At 33.9% G+C, this 27,499-nt stretch overlaps 2 protein-coding genes across 9 annotated transcripts in view; one reads left to right on the forward strand and one right to left on the reverse strand.

Annotated features, from left to right (window-relative positions):
- LOC114330263 (pyruvate dehydrogenase phosphatase regulatory subunit, mitochondrial) overlaps positions 1-27,499 on the reverse strand; it is a 294,720-nt gene that overhangs the window by 37,468 nt on the left and 229,753 nt on the right. The window lies entirely within an intron of this gene.
- The window catches only part of LOC114330264 (ATP-dependent 6-phosphofructokinase), a 129,062-nt gene that overhangs the window by 30,496 nt on the left and 71,067 nt on the right, over positions 1-27,499 (forward strand). For 4 of the 8 annotated variants that reach the window (XM_050662020.1, XM_050662023.1, XM_050662024.1 and 1 more), the window contains exons 6-7: positions 589-675; positions 3,474-3,582. In XM_050662020.1, coding sequence (XP_050517977.1) covers positions 589-675; positions 3,474-3,582 — 196 coding nt within the window. Of the gene's footprint in view, positions 1-588; positions 676-3,473; positions 3,583-15,972; positions 16,082-20,542; positions 20,652-27,499 lie in introns of all 8 variants that reach the window. The other 4 variants (XM_050662021.1, XM_050662025.1, XM_050662022.1 and 1 more) reach the window with 2 other exon arrangements.

Here is a 27,499-nt window from a genome sequence, read left to right on the forward strand (position 1 = left end):
TTTAATTTCTTTTTATACAACTTAATACGTTTTCCATCTTTTGTGCTATTTTGCCGGTTATTAGATATTCTGCGGCTCATTACTGTATACCAAAATAAAAGAAATAAAGTCCAGAAGACTTCAATGGCAAGATACCTTAGAATATATTCTGACGAAAGAATAGTAAGGCTGGTATGGGAAGAAGACAACGTGGCTGTCCTCGACTTCGGTGGCGGGATAATATAGCAGGAGACCTGAAAGCTATGGGCATGGAGAATGGAATGGCGATTGCCTAAGACAGAAAGGAATGGAAGCCTGTTGTCGAGCCGGCTAAAACCCATGAAGGGTTGTAACGCCACGGAGTAGTAGTATATTTGGAGAAGTTTGTCTTCATGGAATATTAAATAATTCTGTAAATAAACTAGTTGATATCCAATATGAGACTCCACATATACAGAGCAAATTAACATCTATTTTATATATTTCAAAAGTAAAATTATATTACAAACTCTGGACTAACTGAGTTTACAGTTTTTATTAAAAAAATCTTTAATATAGTTCTTTAACCCAATGTACAATGTATTATTTTTATTGTAAAATGTGTTTTAGGATCATTGAGGCCATTGATGCTATCGTTAGTACTGCTTATTCTCATCAACGTACATTTATTATGGAAGTCATGGGCAGACACTGTGGGTAAGAATTACATCAGTCTCTTACATATTTATGTTTCTATATTTTATCATTTATATGTTTATACTTTGTTGTCTACTGATTTCAATAATGTATGTATAGGTAAACCTATACAAATGTTGAGAAAGGCTGATATATATGTTGTACACACTTATGACAAATGAATGAATGGGAAAAGAAAAGAATTTTAAAAGTGCGGAATAATTGGTGCCATTCGAAAGATCAATATCGAATGTGTTCTTTATTATATTTAAAGACTTATATGGGCCCATAACCTGTAATGACAATACACTGGATTGCTAGTAAATACAATAATAAACACGACAAGCGGCGAAATAAAAAGACGCATAGCAATAGCAAACGGAACTCTCCATGGTTTTCAAAAACATCTAACAAATAAACACACATTTTGATGTGTGACTGAAACATGGACTTTATTCCAAAACGACGAGAGACTTGGTATCTTATAATGATTTTTTGGCCGTAAATGAAAAAATCCACGAGGAAAATAAAATTCCTGTAGCTAGAAATGAAAAGGTCTATGGCGTCGAAGATAAATCTTTGAAAAAAAAATCAATGGTAAAATCCCAGTAGCTGGCTGTATACCATAATTAAAAATCATACAGAACAAGTAAAAACTTCGTTCGTACAATGGTATAAAAAGTTTATTGAAAAACTATTAAAAAGTCACCCAAAAGGATTCGCAAAACGTTTTCGATCTAGATCAGATCATCTCGAGTGCCTAGAACGAAGTATTTCCACGTTAGAATGAATGCAAAAGGTAAAAATTATGACTAGTTAAAGGAAAAATGTGGATAATACTTACGTTCTGCTTAGTAGATTAAACTAGCAACCTTATAGAATAGGTGACATCGAGAAATATGATTTGCATGTTGAAAAACTGATGTCAGTAGCGACTCTTAAGTCGATGTTAAAAGATAAATTTAAGAGTGCTCAAAGGGCAACATGATTCACTGCTCGATAATAACGTGTGGTTCTTGCCAGTTCAATGGACACAGACCAACAAGAGTATAGGAGATGACAATCTATTTATCAGACTGAAGTGACATGACAAGACAGGTAGTCAATTTTTGGTTATGAATTTAAAAATATTGTAGTTTATGAATTTAAATTATTAGTTAAGTTGAATGGATGTTAATAACTGTATTAAAGTGGAATTTAAATTAGAATAAATTAGATTCTATTGTAAAAGTCTGAAAGGCAACTCTCTGTTACAGAAAGAACTGTTATTATTATGTTAATAAAAATGCTTTTCATAGTAAAGTCAATGACGTCATTAATCTAATAAATTTTCTTAACAATGTTTTGTTAACCGTTACAACCTCAATATTAGGCAACCAACATTACTCCTTTCATCTTTTACAACATTACTATGTATCTTATATTTTTCCGTCTATAAGTTGTTTACATTACAAGTATTTTCATTTCTCTTTTTATTTCAAACTATATTAAACTTTCGTCTTCTTTTTTAAACTGTCATCAATGACGTCATTGACTTTACTATGAATAGCATTTTTATTAACATAACAATAATAACAGTTCTATGTGTAACAGAGAGTTGCCTTTTAGACTTTTACAATAGAATCTAATTTATTATAATTTAAATTCATAAACTACCATATTTTTAAATTCATAACCAAAAATTGACTACCTGTCTTGTTATGTCACTTCAGTCTGATAAATAGATTGTCATCTCCTATACTCTTTTTGGTCTGTGTCAATTGAACTGGCAAGAACCACACGTTATTATCGAGCAGTGAATCATGTTACCCTTTGAGCACTCTTAAATTTATCTTTTAACATCGACTTAGAGTCGCTACTAACATCAGTTTTTCAACATGTAAATCATATTTCTCGATGTCACCTATTCTATAAGGTTGCTAGTTTCATCTACTAAGCAGAACGTAAGTACTATCCACCTTTTTCGAACTAGTCATAATTTTTACCTTTTGCATTCATTCTAACGTGGAAATACTTCGTTCTAGGCACTGAAGATGATCTGATCTAGATCGAAAACGTTTTGCGAATCCTTTTGGATGACTTTTTTAATAGTTTTTTAATAAACTTTTTATACCATTATACAAACGAAGTTTTTACTTGTTCTGTATGATAAATCTTTGAATTATACCAGCTATACACAGATGCATCTGTTGTGAACTTTATTAAATTACAGAAACTAAAATGGGCTGGATACGTTGCTAGTATGTCAGATAATATCTACACGAAAATATTGGTATCCTCAAACCTAGAGGGCATAAGAAATAGAAGACGTTGATGATGTGGAAGAAGGCCTTAAAATTCAGAAGATTGAGGAAAGTAGCTAGGAATCGACGGAAGTGGCAACTTCTCTGCGAGTAAGCCAACATTCACAAAGGATTGTCGAGCCAATTATGATGATGAGGAAGCAAATACCTTTATATCTAGTACCTTTCAACAGAGAATAGAAAATGAATAAATACGAGTAACAGGACATTCAATTTTGGTATGCAGAATATTATAAATCTTCTTTGGAAGTTGGTTACATACAATCAACAAAAAAAAACAAGGAAAATATTTATATATCAAGGATTAGTCAAGATTCATAATAAATATCCTTTTTGAAATACACAAACATGAATTTTTCAAATATAGAAGTATAAATGGCGGAATAACACGAACGAATGAAAATTTAATTTGTAATCTAGTAATGAAGAGGTTATAAAAATGTGGCCTAACAGTAAATGTTAATTTTTTACTACAAATATAGTATGCCTCAAATGTTTCGCCTACAAATATTACAGATACCTGGCTATTGTTGCGGCTTTGACCACTGAAGCTGACTACGTTTTCATTCCCGAATCTCCACCCCCGGGCGATTGGAAGAAACGACTCTGTGATAAACTGGAACAGGTACTTCGAAAATAACCGTAATTTGGATGTAAATTAACAAGTTTTTGGCAGTGTATGTTAGTTGCTTGAGCTGTCGATTGCATATTGAGATCAGCCGTAATCTATTTTTAGTGAGCTTTTTTAACAACAGTTTTTTTTAATTGTGTTGTTGATTCCTTATCAAGACAAGCAGAAGGTTGCAAGAAGTAATATACTAATTTTAAATTGTATAGAGACTATTCATGTATATTTAGTGTTGGTGTATTTCGTTTTTTGTACAATATTTACATCTGGGACTCTAGGCACAAAATATAGATACCTACAATTCTATAAAAACGTGTAAGCTTAGTGATCAGTTCGACCGTTACTTGACAGAAATTCATTTTATCTGAGAATAAAATAATTACCAAACGTCTACACATCTTAATCTTTAACTGAATAATTTGAGAAGGGAAAAGTTGTGTGTCTCAAGTTGATCATTCAGAATTGTATCTGTGTTTTTTAATTTATTAATTTTCATAGAATCTAAGAAATATTGCTTAATGTCTTTATTTTGAATATGGGGAATTTGAAATTAGTCATTAAAATAATGATTATGATTTAGTAGGTGAAGTGCTTACGTAGAATGTGTTTCTATTATTGAAATACGTTTTGTGTTCTGTTATACGTTTGTCAAAGGTTCTACCAGTTTGACCGATGTAAGTTTTTGGGCAGTCACCACAAGTTAGTAAGGACAGCCATCACTGTGTAAGTGCTTTTTCTTTTGGCTTTGGTTGTTATATATTTGCTAAGTTGTTGTTTGTACTGAATTCGCCGGCGTTATTCCTTTGATATTCTTTTTTTATTGATATCTTGCCTGTATGAGGAAGCCCTGAAAGACTAATTTCAGGGCTTTCTTATGTAGTCTTTGGTTTAAAATTTTGTTTATTGTTTCTTCGTTATATCAATTGTTTACTGTTATTTGTTTACTTACTTACTTAAGCCGTCCTCTTGTACCTTACGGTGTCGAGGTAAGTGGAGAAATGAGACGTCTCCATGCCTTTCGGTCGGTAGCTAGTCTTTCTGCTTCTCTCCACCCAATATTCCTTTTTTCGCAAGCCTTTCCAATATTTGCATTCCACGTTCTTGCTGGCCTGCCTCTTCGTCGTTTGTTGTCAGATGCCGCTTTCCATACCCTCTTTACAGTTCTACCTTCACTCATTCTCGCCATATGTCCGAACCACGATAACTGTTTCGTTTCAAATCTGTCTAAGGTCCTTCCAACACCGCACCTTTCACGTATGTCTTCATTTCTTATACGATCACGTCTGGTCACCCCGGATACCGCACGTAAATATCGCATTTCGCATGCTTGAATTTTACTACAGATGTTGTCGTTCACTGTCCACGTTTCACTACCGTAGAGTAGCACCGGCTCGTATACGGTTTGAAATACTTTCATTTTTGTTTTCAGGCTTACTTCTTTTTTCCTAATAAAACTTTTATTTAGTGCATAGTATAATTTTGTTGCACTCATTACCCTGCTGTTTATTTCTGGTTCTATATTTCCTTGCCCATTCATTGTTGATCCTAGATACTTGAAGTCCTCAACTTGTGTATTGGTCTCATTATTCAACTTAACATTTATATTTTCTTGTGTTTTCGATATTAGTAAAGCTTCTGTTTTTTCAATATTTATTTTCATCCCAAATTTCTTAAAGGCTTCATTCCAAACATTCAGATTCACTTGTAAGTCTTTTTCTGATTTTGCCACAATTACCAGGTCATCGGCATATATCAACTCTGACACGTAAACTTGTTGAAGTTTATACACCCCAACCCTAGTTCTTTTTACCTTACCCCTGCATTCTTTTGCAATTTCGTCCATTAAAGTGATGAATAACAAAGGACTCAGAACACCACCTTGTCTTACACCTGTCCTTGTGCAGAATTCTAGAGATGAGCAATTGTTCGTTCTTACATTATTACGTGTATATTTATATATACTCTTTATTGCATGGATTAACTTCGGTTTCACATTTCTACGGTTTAATATTTCCCAGATCTTGTTACGTGGCGCCCGATCAAATGCTTTTTCCAAGTCCACAAAACAGAGAAACAACCTACTGTTATGCTCTAGGGCTTTTTCTGATAACTGTCTCACCGTGAATATGAGATCGGTTGTACCTCGTCCTGGCCTAAAGCCGCATTGGCTGTCATCCAGTGTGGCCTCGATATTTTCTCGCAGCTTTTTCTCTAGTATTATTTCGTAGATTTTACTAGCAACTACCAACAGTGATATTCCTCTATAGTTAGAACACTTATGTTTATCGCCTTTTTTGTGCAATGGTAGAATAGTTGCAAGCGTCCAATCTCTAGGTATGCATCCGGTATGCCAACAGCTCCTTATGATCTTCCATAGTAATTGTAATCCTTCTCCTTCCATATATTTAATTAGCTCAGCCTTAATATTATCGTGTCCTGCAGCCTTGCCATTTTTTAATTTTAAAATTGCTTCCCTGTATTCTTCGTATGTTATGTCATCATCATCTTGTTGTTCATTTAAATTGTACTCCTCCCTATCATTCTTTATTTCGTTGTTGTCTCCCATTAATAACTCCATAAAATGTTCTCGCCATCTTTCGGTAATCTCTTCATTTTTTAATAATATGTTACCATCTTTGTCCTCTAAACCTGTTACTCCGTTTGATTTCTTTTGTCTTAGATTTTTTGAAGTCCTATAAAGCAACTTCGCATTACCCTTACTATCACTTTCCATTTTATTTCCAAATTCTTCCCATTGATGATTCTTAGCTTCTTTAATTTTATTTTTAACCAGTATTCTCTGTTCCTTATATTATTGATAATTACTTTCACTTTTATTGCTTATATACTTTTTCCACAATTTTTTCTTCTTCGAAACTTCCAATTTTATGTCATTATTCCACCAAGCTGTACCTTTCAGATATCTTCCTTTCGTTACACCACATACTTTACTCCCGGTTGCATACACCAGCTCCTTAAAAATATTCCATAATATTTCTATATCCTCCCCATTTTTCCAATTTGTTTTTCGTATTTCTTGATTTAATTTACGACAGTATTCTTTCCTAATATTTTCAGACTGCAGTTTGTATACTTTAATACTTGGTTGTTCGTAGCGATTTTCTTCATTTTTAATATTAAATGTCTGTTCTCCCCTTGTCTTTACTTTAGTTTCAACGAGAAAATGACCCGAGCTGATCTCATAGCCTCTTTTAACACGAACGTCCGCTATTTCATTTTTATATCTGTTCTGTACTAATACTAGGTCAATAACGGATTTTTCGTTCCGCGAATCCATCACTCGTGTGTATTTATGAATCTCCTTGTGTTGAAAAAATGTGTTACTAACTTGCATATCATTCATGATGCAAAACTCGATGACTCTTTGTCCATTATTATTCCTGACCATTTCTCCATATGGTCCTATAGGGTAGTCATATTCATTGCTTGACCCTACTCGCCCATTAAAATCGCCTACTATTATGACCTTATGATTTATTTGGTCCATTTCGTCCTGCAATTGTTCCCAGAAGCTATCTTTGAGTTCCTTGGCTTCATTTTCCGATGGTCCATACCCAACAATAATTGTTGTCTTCTCGTTTTTACTAATATCTATTCTAAGGAGTCTTTCCGAAATATTTTTCCATCTAATGATATTTTTATGCTCATTTCTGTGAACCGTTAGGGCAACTGCTGCCCTCGCACGTTCTGACTCATTAACACCTCCAAAAATCCTGTAGTGCTCATCTCTCATTTTAATACATCCACTACCTTTTCTCTTTGTTTCAGTTAATGTTAAAAAATCCATTCTTGTGTTTTCAAACTCATCAATAAGTTCCTCTTCTTTACCATTTAGACTTTGTATATTCCACAACCCAATTTTCCAATACTTATTTTGTTTTTCATTTTTTGCATTCATAGTTCTTTCATTGTCTATATTTTTACGGTTTAGTTTTTGCATATTTTTGTCAAGACTTGCATCGATTTTGTTATATTCTCTCATGTCCATAATCTGTGCCATGTTCGTATCCATATCCATCCTCGAATTTGCAATAACTAGTAGTTTTTTAAACCAGTTGCTGCTACATTATCTCCGACTATTTCTATATTATTCGTACTATGGTTCCATCTCCATTTGGTGTCTTCAATAACGATAAAACCATAACCCATTTTTATTCTTTTGCCATTTGCCTTTTCTTTTGCTGCTATATGTCTAAGATTTTTCTGCATATCAATCTCTTTAAGTGTTAAATCGCATTCAATGTATACGCGGTGTTGTCTATAACTTCTAAGATTACTTTTTGCTTTTAGTACTCTTAGTTTGTCTTCAAACTTACTAAACTCAATAATGCACATATTGTCGTTGATCTTTTGTACCTTATTTAACTCTGCCATTATTCGTAGCTCTTTATTTAAAAAGTTTCCTATTTCATTCTTAAGCTGTTCCATATCAGACGTACTTATTGGCAAATCCTTCATCATTAAATTATTTTTCGTTCTTTCTTTTTGACAGATTTCTAAAGTTAGCTCTAATTTATCCATTTTCTGTTTCATACTTATCATTTCCTTTTTTAAATTTTCATTTTCTTGAATTATTTGTTTAATCTTTTCTTTGTACTCGCTATTCTCTTTTCTGAGTTTTTTCATTTCTCCTACCAACTCACCTACCTAAACAGTTATTTGTTTAATGATGTTTTAATCTATCTTGAAGTTATTTTTTGACATACGAATTTATACCAAAAACAAATTAATCCGGGAGCAGTCGCGCCGTTAGAAAAAATCTAACTTTATCCTTTTCCGTGATAACTTGATGAAAAGTTTTGTAAAATAACTTTCCACTCGTAAGTACCTCGAGGAAGATTGTTGTAAGGCGTGGGATTTTTTTTGTGGAATTTATGGCTTTGGTGAGAACCAATTAGCTTTAAAATTGTTAGATATAGATATTTTTTACATAAGAAGTAAATAGAAATATTATAAAATAGAAATTTGTTTTAAATTCGTATTGTTAGATTTTTTCTCTACGCGCGACTACTTACGTGACAGAAGTGAATGCGACTGCTCCCGGGTTAAACTGCTGTTAGGAATTTGAAAATCACAGTCCCCTAAATTGTACTCTTTTATTAAACTACACAAACCTAATGAGACTGTAGTTTCTTTTTATACAGATCACGTCGTATGAAATTTCAAAAAAACAGAGATTAAAGGCTGATTTATGTTATAACGGGGCGTGCACGATACGTGCCGTAGAACAATAGAAAGCGCACATCGCACGTGCCCGGAGTCGCCCCGTTCCGTCGTATGATAAACTAGTCGATGCTTTTCATATGAGACGATCTTCAACCCCCCCTGCCGCCCCCCTTTCAACACTTTAGTCATTTTAACATAGGTACTAGTATTTAAAGAAATGTGCAGGAGATACATCGTAACCGTAACGGGTATATAAAAAATAATTGCTCTGATCTCGACGTTACTTTTGGACCTGGATCCCGCGTACCAAAAAAAAGTTGATTAATAGCAAGCTGAAAATTTGTTAATAGCTTAACGGTGTCTAGTCGGACAAACTTTGATGTATGGTAATACTGGAACAGGGGAAGTTTTAATTGTGGAACAGGTTAAAAATTTGGAACGTCAGACTACGAAAACGTTCCATGTATTTTGTCGGACATAACTTCCAATTGATTTGTTACCATTTCATTAAACTCTCATGCAAAAATCAGACTGGTGTCTATGACCAACTGGGCATTTTCATGAGTGAAACAATAGCAGTCTGATTTTTGCATGAGAGTTTAATGAAAGAGTAACAAATCAATTGGATGTTCTATCCGACAAAATACATGGGACGTTTTCGTAATCTGACGTTCCAAATTTTTAAACTGTTCCACAATCAAAACTTTCCCTGTTCCAGTGTTCCCGTACATCAAAGTTTGCACGACTAGACACCATTAAGCTATTAACAAATTTTCAGCTTGCTATTAATCGACTTTTTTTGGCACGCGGGATCCAGGCCTGTTTGAAATACAGAAGTATGCAAAAGAAACGGGCACACTACTATATATCTATTACAAACAAAATCGTTTATCAAAAGCGTGTCTAAAATCATCAAATTCTCAACTTAGACTGAACTATAACCCATCTATAACCATACATAAGCATAAAGGAGCAATATTCTAACAGAGCAACCATCGAGTAATAAAAAAGATTTTTTAAACCATGGAGTAATAAAAAAGACTTTTTTATTACTCAATGAGAGCAACTTAACAAACACTTATCTAAATTTTCGGAAATTATCCTATTGTCATGTCGTACTCTCTTAACAAATCATAAATGTTCAGAATTTGAAAAATTCGCATATGGACCACGTAGATAAAAATATCCTTAAAGTACGAAAACCGCCAGCCACTTTGAATTAAAAAGCATTTCCGGAACTACGTTATGACTACAGCTGCAAAAGGGCAGTTCATATAATAAATAACATTTTCTGGCATTTTTGTTTAAATTGTTTGGAATATTAGAATTTATAGAAATATCTTAATCATTACCATTTGTGTTTTGAATTTATTTTCGTTTAAAAAAAAATTATCATCAGTGGACTGCTTTTGGCCGCCCGTGTGCGATGCACACTTTGCACACATGGTAGCGGCGGCCCTGATCTTCAACGTGCCCCGTAAGATAGCCGTGTCGTCCACGTCCCCGTCCTAACATAAATCAGCCAACACACTAAATTTTCATCTAAATTTAAACTAACACGCAAGTTGACCAATGATTATCTTACGTTAACTCACGTTATAGTCATATTGAATCTACAATAGAAATAGAACAGAATCAATCCATACATTTTCTAGATTTAAAAATTATCAGACTTGAGTTCTCCGTATTTAATCAACACTTTAACTGACACAACTACACACAATTTATCATTCCATCCTACACAACATAAATTAGCAGCCTACCATAGCATATTTATATGTAAATTAACATAAATTCTCATGTCAAAAAATAACTTAGAGATTCAATTGAATATCATTAGGTAAATAGCAGTAAACAATGCGTACAATGAACAAACAATAAACAAAATTTTATACCAAAACTGCATAAGATAGCCCTGAAATTAGCCTTTCCACCACCAGAGAAAAACCCAGTACCTTCTGCTGGATTACGTATACAGGCAAGATATAAAAAAATATCCAAACACAAAAAAAGGAATAACACCAGATTTCAAAACAAACAACCAGTGGCGTCGGAACAGTGTGGGCTGGGTGGGCTTGCGCCCACCCATGGATTTTGATGGGTGGGCGCAGCCCACCCATTAAAATGCATGAGATTTTTCTTTTTACATTACATTTTCTATAGAATATTTGATATCAGTTATATAAAGCTGATATCACTCTTCATTTCAACATTCATATTTCAAACAGTTTCGCGCGCTCATGTTTCACTCACTGTGTGTGCGTGACTCAGGGATACTCTCCCTTCTCTCTCTCTTGCTGCCCCTCATCAACAGTTTCTCTTCGACGCACATCGCATTGCTTCGTCTCTGTCGGGAACGTTCGAACCATAGACGAGGGGAAGCGGCGGCAAAGAGGGGAAGAGTATCCCTGAGTCCTCTGTGGCTATATGCACATCATATAACCTATAAATAAACTGTCGATTAAGTGCATAGATAAATAATATATAGTATTACCAGATAGATAGGCAACTCACTGTAAAAATTTGGTTCCTTACGTCATTTGCGAGCGATGTGTTAACTAATCACCATTTGGCGGGAAATTCAAATGGACAAGCATTAATTTTATCCGTTTAGCGCCTCTTGCGGGCAATTTCGTTACTAATTAAAATATCTTGTTATTTTACAAGAAATAATCTCACCTATATTATTAAAATAAAATACCAAAACTTACTAAGTAAGTTGCAAAATATGTTATTTTTGCTGTCAAATTTAGTAAGGAAAAGGGATATAAAAACGTTAGACAATTTTTTTCTAAATATAGGTACGTGTATTTATTCGTTGTTTCAGATAAAACAGTTATAAACTAATTACTATTTACCTATGCATTTTCTAACTTTTCTATGATTTGTACACAACAATAATAAACCATGTTTATTTTTTTTATTAATACAACACCAAAGTTCTTTCGCAACTAAAACAAAACTACACACTACACTTTAGAAACGAAGGATAAGGAACCAACTGAAATTGAAATTACTAAGAATAAATCGTTACAGATAATACAATAAAAACTGTAAACTAATAGAAAATTATTTGTCTTAGAGCATGAGAGAAAAAATTTTCCATGCTCTAAGTTATTTGTATTTGCACTAACTATCATTACTTTTGAAGAATTGACAAATAATTGACATCGTCGAGTTAAGCCTCGTTTGATTATTTTATTTGTGACATTCAGGTATGGTGTTTTAACATAAATGATTGGTTAAAGTCTTCGTGAGCGAGAAAGGCTGTCGTTTCTCTTTATTTAGCTGAGCGGTGTGGAAGTGGTGGGGGAAATTCCCCAATTTTTCCATATGAGATTCCGGGGCATGATTAAGTGATTGCCAAGCAACCTGAAGAGAGAGTGTTTTCAGTAAAATCTTTTCCTTGATGGAGATCGTCGCTAGTTCAACTTCAAAGGTAAGAATGAGATAGTTATTATATTGTTACGTCAGATCTATCGTAAATTACGAATTATTCGTAATTCATGTAAATTTACGTAATGTAAATATATGCAGTTTATATCGAGAAAAGTCTACGAAAACGCTGTAGTACATGCAACAGAAGATGAGGTTAAAGAAAAATTGCATAATTTAATTGCAATGTGTCCTACTCGCTGGTGCGTTCGTGTTAGAGCTCTTGTAAGGTACAAAAAAGAATACCCTAGGGTCCGAGAAACGTTACAGAAGATCATTGATGAACCAGGTGCAATATCACCCGAAAGAAAAGTGACAGTACGTGGATGGCTCAAAAAATTATGTAAGTTCGAAACTTTGTTCTACTTGAATGCAACAATCGAAATATTCGGTCAGTGCGAAACCCTTGCTAGAGCGCTGCAATCTCCAAAACAAACAGCAGCTGGTGTGCTTCGATCAGTACAAATGTTAATTTCGCAACTGGAGGCCATGAGAACATCAAGCGCGTTTCAGAAGATTCATAAAGCCACAACAGACGAAGGAACAGCACTTGGTTTGAATTCCCCAACTACCACCAGAGCAAGAAAAGTACCCAAAAGATTGGAACACACGACAAATGCCGTCCCATCCACAGAACTCGACGCTGTAACAACTTTCAGAAAAAATTATTTCGAAGTTCTTGATTTGATGATCACCGAATTGAAAGACCGTTTCGATCAAGAAGGACTGAAGACCCTCATCCGACTTGAAAATCTACTTCTAGATGCTCTTCATGGAAAAGACATTCCGAGCTTGGATGATATCCAAGAGTTATTGAAACCTTTCTCAGACGACTTCGATGCAGATCTTCTCAGAACAGAGCTGAAGATGTTGTCAAGTCTTCAATTGGACCAACGCCCAGAATGTTGTCAAGATTTAGCTGAATTCCTTTCCAAAGAATCTAAAACTGTCAAATCGATGCTTCAGCAAGTCCTTCAACTGCTAATTATCGTGTTGACTGTTCCGGCATCAGCTGCTTCAGCGGAACGTTCGTTCAGCGCTTTGCGACGTTTGAAGACGTACCTTCGCAGTACTATGACCCAAAAACGTCTTAATCATGTGATGCTTTTACATGTACATGAAAACTTGGCAGGCCAACTCAAACTACAGGACATAATGCGTGAATTCGTTTCCAGAAATGACGAAAGAAAACGTGTTTTTGGTTGAGTGTAGACTTATATGTAAAAATTTTATATGCAAATAAAGCATTTTTGTTCGTTTCATACTATTTTAACATGTTTTATCTGAGCCCACCCGTCAAAATTTACCTTCCGACGCCACTGCAAACAACAAATTAAGCAAATATATAAAGAACAACAAAAGACAAAAGAAAAAGCACTTACGCAATAGTGTACACAAACTTACATCGGTCAAACTGGCAGAACCTTTAACAAACGTATAGCAGAACACAAAAGGGCTTTCAAGAATAGAAAAATAGATTCTATGTACGCACTTCATCTTCTAGATCAGCGATACTCAACCTTTTTCTTTCCTGGGCCACATAGTAGCTATTGCCACAGCTTGCGGGCCGCACTCAAGATGAAGTAGTATACAGGGTGTTTCATTGGGAAACGGAAATACTTGAATGGTGAATGAGGCGGTTCTAGACATACTAAATTTATTTCTCCACTGAGTTTATAACCGAGTTACAAGGTGATTTATCGATTTTGCCCATTTCTTTCTGGACTCATAACTTTAGAACCACCTTGTATATTTTTTTGATATTTGGTACACATATGTCACATTTAGAACCCAAACCACCCAACTACTAATTACAAGAAAAATCCAGGTCCGGATTAAACAAAATTATAAATCCATTGTGACCTTGAAACAACATCCTGTATATTGAAATTTTCAAAACCCGTTTGCATATTTGAAAAGAGCTTTAATGGAGCTTCCATTTTTTGCGCAGACAATTCAATAACTTGTTCAATTTTGAAATTATGTCGAAATTTTTAAAAACTCGAACTTTCAAAACAAAAATTTCGATATAATTTCAAAATTATGTCATTAAACTATCTGCGCAAAAAAATTGAAGCAAGCAATTAAACTTATTTTTTGTGATCTTTTCAAATGTGCAGACAAATTTTGAAAATTTTAATATACAAGGTGTTGTTTCATGGTCACAAATATTAAAATTTTTTTTTTGTTAATCCGGACCTGAATTTTCCTTGTGATTAATAAATGGGTCGTTGCAATGTAGTAAATAGATATTGATTATTTTTAAAATGAGTATTTGTTCATTAACTTTAATAATTTATTATTAACAGTTAATAATACCCTGCTTTTTAATCAGAGTTCTTACAAATTTCAATATAATTTAAAATGAAAGTCATTAAATTGTCTGCCTCACTCCCAAACACGCATCAAACACATCGGCACAGTATCAAATAATTTGAAAAACGCGTGAAATTTGACAGATAATTTGATCACAGGGCCCTTTAGTTAGCCTTCGGGCCGCATAAAAAATGCTAGAGGGCCGCATGCGGCCCGCGGGCCGCAGGTTGAGTATCACTGTTCTAGATCATAATAATTCTTTTTCATCTTCTAGATCATAATAATAATAAAAAAAATTAAAATCAATAGGAAAATCACAGTAGCTGGCTGTATACCATAATTAAAAAATCATAGAGAAGTAAAAAGTTCGTTTGTAGAATGGTTTAAAAAAGTTTATTAAAAACCATTTAAAGTCATCAAAAAGGATTCGCAAAACGTTTTCGATCTAGATCAGATCATCTTCATTGCCTAGAACGAAGTATTTCCACGTTAGAATGAATGCAAAAGGTTAAAATTGTGACTAGTTGAACAAAAAAAATGTGGTAATACTTACGTTCTGCTTAGTACATGAAACTAGCAACCTTATGAAATTGGTAACATCGAGAAATATGGCTTACATGATACTTATATGATATTTAATGAGACTCCATGTCGATGTTAAAAGATTGAATGTGTTAGGATTGCTCAAAGGGCAACATGGTTCCCTGCTCGATAAGAACTTGTGGTTCTTGCCAGTTCAATGGACACAGACCAACAAAAGTGAAGGAGATGACAATCTAATTATCAGACAGAAGCGACATGACAAGACAGGTAATCAATTTTTGGTTATGAATTTAAAAATAGTGTTGTTTAGAATTTAGATTATTAGTTAAGCTGAATGTATATTATTAACTGTATTAAAGTGAAATTTAAATTATAATAAATTAGATTTTATTGAAAAAGTCTAAAAGGCAACTCTCTGTTACAGAAAGAACTGTTGTTAATGTTAAGTTGATAAAATATGACTCATAGTAGAGTGAATGACGTCATTGATGACAGTTTTGAAAAGAAGACGAAAGTTTAATTTAGTTTGAAATAATTATTTTAATGACCAATTTCAATTTCTCATTCAAAATAAAAGCCTTCCTTATTAGAATCTATGGAAATTAATAAATTGAAAAATACAGATATAATTCTGAATGACCAACTAGAGACAAACAGCTCCCCTTCCTCAAATTATTCAGCTAAAGACTATAAAGTGTAGATGCATAGTAAAAATACATCACTTGAGAAAGGCACTCTGTCGAAACATAATATCTTATTTTTTATGTGAATTTAAGGACAATCGCACATATAATTTTATCAGGCATTCAATAAAGATTTTTATTACATTGGTGGACAACAGGTTATATAATATAAAAACATTTTAATATTTTTTTTAAAAATTACTATTTTTCAAAATTTTTCCAGTTATTTAGCTTTAGTAGGAGCTATTACGGGAGAGGCAGATTTTGTATTTATACCTGAATGGCCGGCCGACCCCGATTGGCCTAATATGTTGTGCAAAAAAATCTTACAGGTATTTTATATAAAAAATTACGGTGTATGCTTATTTTGGGAGTTTTGTATAGATGGTGTCACTGGAAATGTAGAAAGATAATTTTATGCAATTTTATGACAGTGTTTTGTGTTGCTTGCACAACTGTAGTTTACACCTTTAGTTTAGTTTAGATGGCTTATATGTTTTTAGACTCTTGTGTAAAATTAGTTATTCTAAATCGTTTTTTTCTTCTTACCTTCGTTTTGATCACTTGTTCAACATTCTTTTCTTCTTTCTCTTCTTTGTTTTATTGGCCTCCACATTCAACATTCTCGATCTGACATTATCGGAGGTAAAAATAAACTGTCAGAATATTAATATATTTAGGGCCGGTTGTTCGAACGCTAATCAAAAATGGAATCAACTGATCATTATCAAATATTTAATTACTGTCACCAACTGTTAATGTCAACTTTGACTGGGTTGTTGAAAACATAATTGATTACAATTATAAGATTAATTGAATAATTAATCAATTATATTAATGATTGTTATGTTAATTAATAATTAATTAATCAATAAATTATGTTAATTATCATAATGATAATTGATTGCAATCAACTGATTGGCGTACGAACAACGGATTTTGTTATTTAATGGTTGTTAAGGGGACTTAATTATAATTAACTTCTTGATTAGTGTTCGAACAACCGGCCCTTACATTTATATTAATGATCATATATGGTCAGATATATTATTGTTTCAATACAATTCAATTAAAATATCCAACAATTTGAATCAAGACCAAATCGAAAAACTAAAGTAACAGTATTTAGTATGTAGAAAGTTAGTGAAACTTTCTGAAACAAAGATAGTGATCTTTGTTTCACACTCTTAAAGACAAATAGAAACAGTATAGTTAATAGCTGCTGTGGTAAATAAATATATGTTTTTTATTTGGCAACAGCCAACAATTTGAATCAAGACCAAATAGAAAAACTAAAGTAACAGTATTTAGTATGTAGAAAGTTAGTGAAACTTTCTGAAACAAAGATAGTGATCTTTGTTTCACACTCTTAAAGACTAAGAGAAACAGTATAGTTAATAGCTGCTGTGGTAAATAAATATATGTTTTTTATTTGGCAACCTGCTAAACCTGACAGTAGCGAAAAAACTAATATATGAGGAAACATGTGTTTCTTCTTCTTCTTTTAATAGGACTATGTCCTGTTACTTCTGTTACAGTCTCTGCTGCGATCCGGAGCTCCGGCTAGCGCTATCGTATAATCATTTTTTGGGGGTCTTCGTATGCGTCGCTTGGTGTTGGGCTTCCGTGTCTTCGCCCATTTCGCCATTTGGTCATGGTCCATGCGATCTACGTGGTCCCTTCATATGCGTCGTCGTGCTCTTGTCCATCTCACTACGTCTTGAACGCCTAGCTCTCTGAATGTGTCTTCGTTTCATATCCTATCTCTGAGTGTGATACCTCTTAATGTTTTCATCTCTGTTGTTATCAATATTTGTTTGGCTTTTGTTATCTCGGCCCTTGTCTCAGCTGCGTTTGTCAGTACGGGTATACACATGTCTTATAAATGTGGACTTTGCTTTCAGTGCTCATATTATATTTATTCCACCAGATTGTATCTCTCAGGAATCCAAATATTCTTGCTGCTTTCGTTGCCTGCTGTTTTATTCTTTTGCCACAGATGCTTGTCGCTAGATATTTCCACACCCAGGTACCTACAATCTATTGTTCGATTATGTGGTTGTCCACTACTAATTTACAACTAATTGGGTTCTTAAAGGGTTTTTAGATTTTACCATCGATTGGGTTTCTCGGTTGATAGTCTCAGATTATACTTTTCGGCAGTTATTTTAAATTTTTGTAGTAGTCGTTGTAAGTCATCCTCGTTTTCGGCTATTAAGATAGCATCATCTGTGTGGCAAAGTATTCTCATGTTCGGTTACCCATTCTGTATTATTTAATATGTGTTTATACTTTCAAAATAACAAAACAAGTCAATAGCTGTTTGCAAGGAGGTTGAAAATAAATTTAATAGTCATGCAGGAGATATACAACACATGTTTAGTAAAAATATTTAAAGATAAATTGAACTTAGTATATTTTCGGTGTTACAGTTTGCATAAAATTATTTTTCTATATTTAAAAGTTGTAATAAAATTTTATTTTAAAAGAACGATGGGGTAAAACCGTTTAACAAAAGTAAATTTGGTAGAACCTATTGGAAATAATATTGTAATTAATGTTTCTAATATTTTATTAACATTTTTGATCCATCTATTGTGAAATTTTTATTACTATAATTTTATTTTCAATTTTTTTTTGAGAGGTTATCGAAAACATCTTCGATACGAATCAAACAATAGTACCACATCAAAATGTTAATGTTCAGCGAAAAGATCTAAATATCGCTTTCCTAAATATAGTTTAAGAAATTGTAATTCACATAATCACTAGACGGTTTGCAGCTTAGCAATATTTTTATGCTTTTTTTAAATCATAAGCCCCAAAAATAGCAATCTACCCCTTTTTAACCCCAAGTGTACTGCTTATATTGTAGGAGAGAAGTGGTATAAAGTTTAATACTTTTATTAAATTTTTATTGCTAAACACAAATCTTATCTGCTATAATTAAGACGCATTATAATGACATTGTATCCAAAATATGTAAACGGTATACATAATTACAATGCTGAATGTTCAACATTATTATAAGTACCAGAACATTTAAAGTTATATGTGTTAAACCTGCAACATCCCATACATCATTTTTGATACACAGTAAAATATTTTTCAATTTTTCCATTTGTAAGATACTTTCAACTTTTTACCTCTAGAATTAGATGAATCTTTCACTACATGTTCAGATGTCTTACTAGAAAGAATGGCATGCCCCACCTTAGGCGTTTCTAAAAAAGATATTGATATTAGAAAAAATGTAACTCGCGAGAAAAGTCTTAAAAGTATATTTGCAGATACATATCTATTGTTAGATTGTATCTTCTTCCTAACTCAGGCTAGACTCAGTCTCTGGCACTTGGTTCTGTGTTCTTCCCAGTTTTTCTCCTTAAACTCTAATAAGTCCTGTGGTCTCAACGAAGACCAAAAGTTTTCTTATTGGTAGTTTTAGAATCTCTTCTGGTTCAAACCTCATTTGACCAGTGAAGTCATGCCTTACATCACCTAGCACACTGCAATGTGCTATAGTATGTGTATGGCAGTATCTTCTTCCATTTTGCACTTTCTGCACCATGGTTCATTCACCTTAGCTAGTTTGTATAGGTGCTTTCTTTAACGGCAATGTCCAGTTACCATTTCGGTGACCGTTTTGATTTCTCGTTTATTGAGGTTCATCAAACTGTTCGAGAGTTTTTTATCAATATTCTTGATTATTTTTTTAGTTTGGATTTGTCCTTGAATGGTTCTCCATTAATTTGGATGATTCTTTATCAGACATTTCTGAACCTCGTTTTTTGTAGCATCTTTAGTGTTGCCACAGAAAGGTTCTGGGCCTTCAAAAGTTTCTCTCGAGCCATCCCTTAGTTGCCCTCAGATTTATGGCATCTTCATACGTATCTGTGGATATTATTCTGCTCTGAAGTATCTGAATAATCCACTTGTATTTTCATGTTGTGTTGTTGATTTTCTTCCTCACAGATTGTATATAAGAGATATTCATCTAACTCCCTGTCGTCAGAATCATTTGGCACTGATCTTATAATAATATTTTCATTTCTACTACCCCCATTTGTATAAAATCTCTTAACACTAACCTGAGGTAGTTCCATGGCGTAATGGTATACAGTTGCCTGAAAGCAACGTCTGCTTAAATCTTGATTTGTTATTCTAATTCTAATTTTATACTTACCAACTGTACATCATTAATTACCTCACAATTCTATTAAGCAAATTAAGAGAACTTTGTGTTTATAAATAGTATAAAATGACTAAAACTTGAAAGATATTGTACCGCACACGTATAACAAATTACTGACGGCAACATTTGAAAACTTGATTTGTTGTACTGACATGAGGAGTTGCGCGATCACTTTGATAGAATATATCTTTTACTACACAACATGCACTTTAAAATAACTAAATAATAGTTTTTGAACTGAATTTAATTTTGGTATTGCCAGAAAGCAACGCTATGCAATAAGGGTTTAACATTCCGTCTCTGAGATTTACCAGCATGACCTTCTGCTTTGCGTTTAAATTTTACGTCGTTTATCTGCTGTCTAACAACTACTGAACCAAAGAGTTTAGAGTTATTTTAAAGTGAATAAGATTCGTATACATTTTTCAAAAATAGGCGAATACTCTGCATGCCACTGGTATTAAAATTTGAATAACACACTTTCTAATCAAAGTATTTTATTTTTAGTACGTATCACTGCACGTTTGAATTTGTACCACTCTAGACACTACTAGATGCTTGCCGCATACTTTTAAATTAACACAACATTTCACACTTACAGTTATTTAGCTATAGTTACTGGTATGACATGCGAAGCTGACTATGTATTTATACCGGAAGACCCAGTTCCCGAAGATTGGCCAGAAGAACTGTGCCAGAGACTTACACAGGTATATTTAATTTAACAAACGGCAAAAGTTATTTTCTTTTTATTTTTTCATCGGTTTTGGTTTTCTTTGTTTACATCTATATACTAAACGTTACCTTTAATTCTCATCCACAATCAATTGTCAAGGAGATTTCCTGCGTCCTCATTCACATTATCTTCCCATCGCTTTCTCGGTATTCGAATAGGTCTCTTCCCCTTTATTCGTATCTTACATATTCCTTCATTGACTACTTGAAAATCTGTTACGAGGTGTTGCAGTTAATGATCGACTATAACTGCCACCCCAAATTCCTTATTTCCTGTATCTTAACAACTTGGCAAGATGGTGTGTGTTTTTGTGTCCCGGATACCCTTCCCTAGCCATCTTGGTTCTTAAATTGCTGCCAAACCAATCTTTCATCTATTCATATCACTGAGCAGGGAGCCCAACTCTTCGGGTCTATTCTATTCAAAGTTCTAAGGTACCAAGTCCCCAGAGAGATATCTATGTTCCGTTGCCAATATCGTTGCCTTAAGGGGCTATCCTAGTGTAAAAGTACGAAATTCACATATTTTTTTGGGAATTTCTAAAATAAAAAGTGCTGTACCAATTGTATTAAAAATTTTCACGATCATTTATTATAAAAAGGAGTATGTATATGTAAAACAATTTTCATAACAAAATATTTAAAATTAAACGATTTGTGCGCCATCTTCTGGTACCGTGAAAATAAAAACATAGCTCCACTGCTGCAGTGGAGCAGTGTAAAATTTCAATGTTATTATTGAAATATAAATTATTTTCTATACCATCAACTAGGAGTTTTTTGATCGGATAAAAAATGTCAATTTGGCGGTTTTTGAAACTGAAAATGTTTTAGCTAATTTTAAAAATGTTTTTCAACACTTCGTCATTTTTCCAAATTTTAATATTTTTTAAAAATCCTAGTTGATGGTATAGGAAATAACTTATATTTCAATAATCACTTTGAAATTTTATGTTTCAGGGTCTCTAGTAGTCCCAATCACTGCAGCAGTGGAGCTATGTTTTTATTTTCACGGTCCCAGTAGATGGCGCATAAATCGTTTTTCATTATTTTTTTATGAAAATTGTTTTACGTATACTTCTTTTTATAATAAACGCTCATGCAAATTTTCATAACGATTGCTACAGTACTTTTTATTTTAAAAATTCCCAAAAAGTACATATATGAATTTCGCACTTTTACACTAGGATAGCCCCTTAATATCCGTCCATTCCGAGGCTTTCGTAATAATGCTTTTTTTTTCGGGGATAGGTTACTAGCCTGTCTTCCAACCCTCCTCCTTTATCCGAGCTTGAGACCAACAATGGTAGTCGCTGAGCTCAATCCTCCCAGCACTTGCCATAGAAGAAGTTTAAAACTACAGAAGGGAAAGATGCGAAAATTTACGGTATCACGAATAAATGCAATAAGTATAATTTACCGGTTTCTTCGTCTTCTTCTTCTTCTTCTTCAGCCTGTGTTCGTCCACTGCTGGACATAGGCCTCTTCCATTTGCTTCCATCGATTTCTACTCTTGGCAATTCTCATCCACTGTTTGCCCGCGACTTGTTTGATATCATCTGCCCACCTCTTGTGCGGTCTGCCTACTCCTCGCCTGTTCTCTCTTGGTCTCCAGTTTGTTAGTCTCTGTGTCCATTTTTGGGATTATCTCGGGCAACATGTCCGACCCATTGCCACTTAAGCCTTGTTTAAATGTTCTGCGACATCAGCAATCTTTGTTCTTTCACGAATGTCGATATTTCGAATTCTGTCTCTCAAACTAATCCCTAGCATGGCCCTCTCCATCGCTCTTTGGGTTGTACTGAGCTGCTCTAAGGTTTTCTTTGTAAAGACCATGGTCTCCAGTCCATATGTAGTTACAGGCAAAATACAATTTACCGGTTTACCACAGACAAATTCCAGAAAAAGAACTGGTAAGCTATTTCTCTACTGTGCAAAAAACCAGCAACATGAGAAACATAGAGAGGCCAAGTAGAAATAAGAAAAGGAAGATGTGGTTTTCATCACTGCCTGTACAACCCATGGTGGGTCTTGGTTTGTTTCAGAATCAGCTTCGATTCCTTCCTATCCTTCGTTATGGTTTTCCAATTTCGCACTATTAACACTCGTAAGTCGTCTTTCACCTGGTCCTTAAATCGTGCTCTGGGCCTTCCTCTTCTCCTCACTCTATCAGGTCTTTGGTTATAGATGTATTTCGACAGCTCCATCTCATTCATCATCTCTAAGTGGCCTAGCTACCGCAGCCGGCTTATTTTGATAGATCTACCAATACTAGACTCACTATAAAGGCGGTAAAGCTCAAAATTATAGCGTCTACGTCGTAAGCCGTTTTCCCGCACGCCTTTATAAATATGTCTAAGGATTTTACGTTCAAAATAGCCTAACCGTTCTTCATCACTTTTTGTTGTTAGTCCAGGGCGCATCTGTTTTGAGATGGACGTTGAGAGGTGACTCATATTTTTTTGCAGAAATTGATTGGAATTAACTCATAAAATATTAATTGAGTTATCCTCCCACTCAAAAAGGTCCGGAACATTGTTTAAATAATCAAAAAGTCAATAAATGAAGGAAAAATTCGATTTTTTTCTTCGTTTCTTGATTATAACTTTAGACGTATTCACTTCCGAGAAAAGTTGCACTGACATAAAAGTTGCGTAATTAAATTTCCTACAATATAGGATTGGTTAACAATTTTAAAAATTATTGTCACCCTTGTTGCAAAACAGCAATAATTGCGAAAAAAACATAAAAAAAACAAGTATTTGCATTTTACCTTTTTCAATCATTTATGCTACAGTTAGGAGCTTCATATTTTACTCAGAAAAACTTAATGATATAATAAAAGAACACTGTAAATTTCATTAACCCATTGTCCTAGGTGAGCGACAGAAAACGACGCGACGCGATGCGATGCGTTGCGATGCGATGCGACCAGTAATTCACGCGACGTGTGGCTTATGTAGCGTCGCATCGCGTCGCTTTCCATCACTCAAACCAGGACAAACGTGACGATGTCAATTATTCATTCCTATTCTTAAGTGTGGGGAAGTATACGGCAGTGTTACTAGAAAATTCATATTTTAAATACTTAGCTAAAAAAATTCCATAAACGAAAAAGAAAGACAACAAATGTCATATATTTAGAACGAGTAAATTTGGAGAGTTTAATCATTTATATCCGAAATTAACGAAATAATCCACGTTGTTTTAAAGAGTATTGTGGCTTATTCACTTTCGATTATATCACTGCAGCTGTTAAACTCAGTATTAATAACTGAGCTATCAATAACTATCAATACGTAATTTTCAAAAACCAAATTCTATTGAGGAAAGGCTGTTACTGACTTTAAGGTATGTTAATGAAAAAACACTGGTACTATATAGTTATTATTAGTTTTTATTTATTTAATAAACTATTGCGTAGCATAATTTGAATTGAAAAAAGCAATGGGGCGTCACACTGTGTCGTGTCTCGTCGCGAACAAATCAAGTTCGCACTTCGTCGCGTCTTGTCGTAGACTGGTTAACCCGAAAACGTAGGCCATACACAAATACAACCATTACTTGATATTTTCGTGTGGCGTCGCGTCGTGTCGCGTTGTCGCGTTTGTCGTTCACCTAGGACAACGGGTCAGATCGATTCAATAGATTTTGCAAAATAAATTTTGCAATCCAGCTTTCGCAAAAAAAATTAATTTTTTCAAAATGTAGCAGGACTGAAAATAAAGCAGATAACAAGTTGAAACTTTTTTTACATATAGAAGAATACTGTACCTTTCATTTGCGATTTGCAAAATGAAAATCGGTTAACTACCACGGCGTCAGGATTTTTTTTAAATAAACATTCATTTTTGGTGCTACGCGCACTACGCGCAGGACAGCGGTGTTCGATTCGCACAAGTTGATTTTCACCAAAATTTCTTCCAATATTTATCGAATATATCATTTTCTCACTCTATATTTTGTTGTATTTCAATATTTAAATTCCACAAAAATCAAACTAATTTGATTATTTTTTGTGAAATATTGTTTAAGCAATTGCATATGTTTAAAAATAATAAATTTTTATTTTGTAAGTTAAAATATATGAACAAAGAAAGTTTTTGCTAAAAAAGTGTTATTTTAAAGGACAGCGTATGTGTTTTTATTTTGCAATAAACAAATTTATTTATATCGAAATGTACTAAAAATTAAAATTTCTTAATAATTATAATGTTATTGGAATGCCCAATCAGAGCAAACTATCCGCTGTCCTGCGCGTAGTACCAAAAATTAATGTTTATTTAAAAAAATTCCTGACGCCGTTGTAGTTAACCGATTTTAATTTTGCAAATTGCAAATGAAAGGTACATTATTCTTCTATATACAGAGTGTCCCAAAAGTAGTGGAACGGTCGCATATTTCGCGAACTAAACATCGGATCGAAAAACTGAAAAATGCGTGTTCAATCATTTTCAAAAATCTATCCAATGACACCAAACACTAACCCCCACTACACCCCTGGCGGTGGGGTGGGGGGTAACTTTAAAATCTCAAATGGAAACCCCTAGTTTTTCTTGCAGATTTGTAGTGGTTACGTAAAAGTAAGTAACTTTTATTCAAGACATTTTTTCGAACTGTGGATAGATGGCGCTACAATTGGGAAAAGCGATTTATCCTGATACCATAGGTAAATTATAGAAACGGTCTAATATCTCGAGAAATACACTTCCAAATGAGAAACAAAAAAAAGGTTTTTAATGCTTTTCGAAAACCTATCGAATAACACTAAACATGACCCTCCAACCCACCCCCTAGAGGTGGGGTGGGGGGTAACTTTAAAATCTTAAATAGCAACCTCCACTTTTTATTACAGATTCGGATTCGTCATGAAAAATTAAGCAACATTTATTTGAAACATTTTTTAGAATTGTTTATAGATGGCGCTTTAATTGGAAAAATACGATTTATTAGCGCCATCTATCAGCAATTTTAAAAAATGTTTCGACTAAATGTTATTTAATTTTTCATGACGAATTCGAAGCTGCAATAAAAAGTGGGGGTTGCTATTTAAGATTTTAAATTTACCCCCCATCTCCAGGGGGTGGGTAAGAAGGTCATGTTTGGTGTTTATCGATAGGTTTTCGAAAAATAATAAAAGCCTGTTTTTTGGTTTCTCATTTGGAAGTGTATTTCTCGAGATATTAGACCGTTTCTATAATTTACCTATAATATCAGGATAAATCGTTTTTTCCAATTGTAGCGCCATCTATCCACAGATCGAAAAAATGTCTTGGATAAAAGTTGCCTACTTTTACGTAGCGAATCCAAATCTGCAAGAAAAACTAGGGGTTTCCATTTGAGATTTTAAAGTTACCCCCCACCCCACCTCCAGGGGGTGTAGTGGGGGTTGGTGTTTGGTGTCATTGGATAGATTTTTGAACACGATTGAACACGTATTTTTCAGTTTTTCGATCCGATGTTTAGTTCGCGGAATATTCGACCGTTCCACTACTTTTGGGACACCCTATATAAAAAAGTTTCAACTTTCTATCTGCTTTATGTTCAGTCCTGCAACATTTAAAAAAAAATAATTTTTTTTGCGAAAGCTGGATTGCAAAATATATTTTGCAAAATATATTGAACCGATCTTAATGAAATTTACAGTATTCTTTTATTATATCATAGTGTTTTTCTGAGTGAAATGTGAATGTCCTAAGTGTAGCATAAATGGTTGAAAAACGTAAAATGCAAATACTAGTTTTTTTATGATTTTTTCGCAATGATTGCTATTTTGCAACAAGGGTGAAAATTTTCAAAAATTTTAACCAATCCTATATTGTAAGAAATTTAATTACGGAACTTTTATGTCAGTGCAACTTTTCTCGGAAATGAATACTTTTAAAGTTATAATCAAAAAATGAAGAAAAAAATCGAATTTTTCCTTCGTTTTTTGACATTTTGTTCCAGACCTTTTTGAGTGGGAGGATAACTCAAATATTATTATATGAGTTATTTTCAAGCAATTTCTGCAAAAAAATATGAGTCACCTCGCAACATCCAAATGTACTAATATTTTTACAGTTGCGCCCTGGTCTATATCGTTCACGTTTCTGACGGGTAATTGAGGACGGGCTTGATTAGAGGTCTGTATATCAATATTTTTATTATTTTTGTGACTATGTTTGATGTTAAAAGTTTCTTTAATCCACAGTACGCTCTTTTTACTAGAGCTATACGTCTGATGTGGTTTTACAGTGTGGAAAACAAGAATGGAGGTCTCTCCCAAAAGACATAGTCATCCTCATTACGTAGCGCTACAGCCCTGGGTGGTTCCTGGTTGACTGTACAACTTTCTTCCAATTTGTTCGGTCTTCCATCAACCTAGGGTTAAATGGAATGTTCATTTTTCGGAGATCTGCTTGGATGTTATCTCTACATCGCATTCTGGGACGTCCGAGTGGTCTTTTGCCTGTAGGAATCTCCTCCCATACCAGTCTTATAAGTCTGTGCACGTGGCCTGCCCATCTTACATAGTGCAACAGTATTAATTAATACTTATGCATGTTATAATAATATATTAGCACTTCCAGCCAAGCAGGCTCATGACTTGGTTTACAATCTTCCTCCATTCTTGTCTGTTCTTCGCTTTTTCTTTCCGATTGCTTACATTGAGATACCTCAGCTCGTCATTACTACGCCAAAGCATCACTTCCAGGACATTTGTTGTTTTTAGACGGCGCTATATCTTATTTACATTCGTTTTGCGTATTCATTGTTAAGGGGCTATTCTAGTGTAAAAGTATAAAATTCATATACTTTTTTTGGGAATTTCTAAAATAAA

Source organism: Diabrotica virgifera, chromosome 9 (assembly GCF_917563875.1).
Source record: "Diabrotica virgifera virgifera chromosome 9, PGI_DIABVI_V3a".
NCBI lineage: Eukaryota > Metazoa > Arthropoda > Insecta > Coleoptera > Chrysomelidae > Diabrotica > Diabrotica virgifera.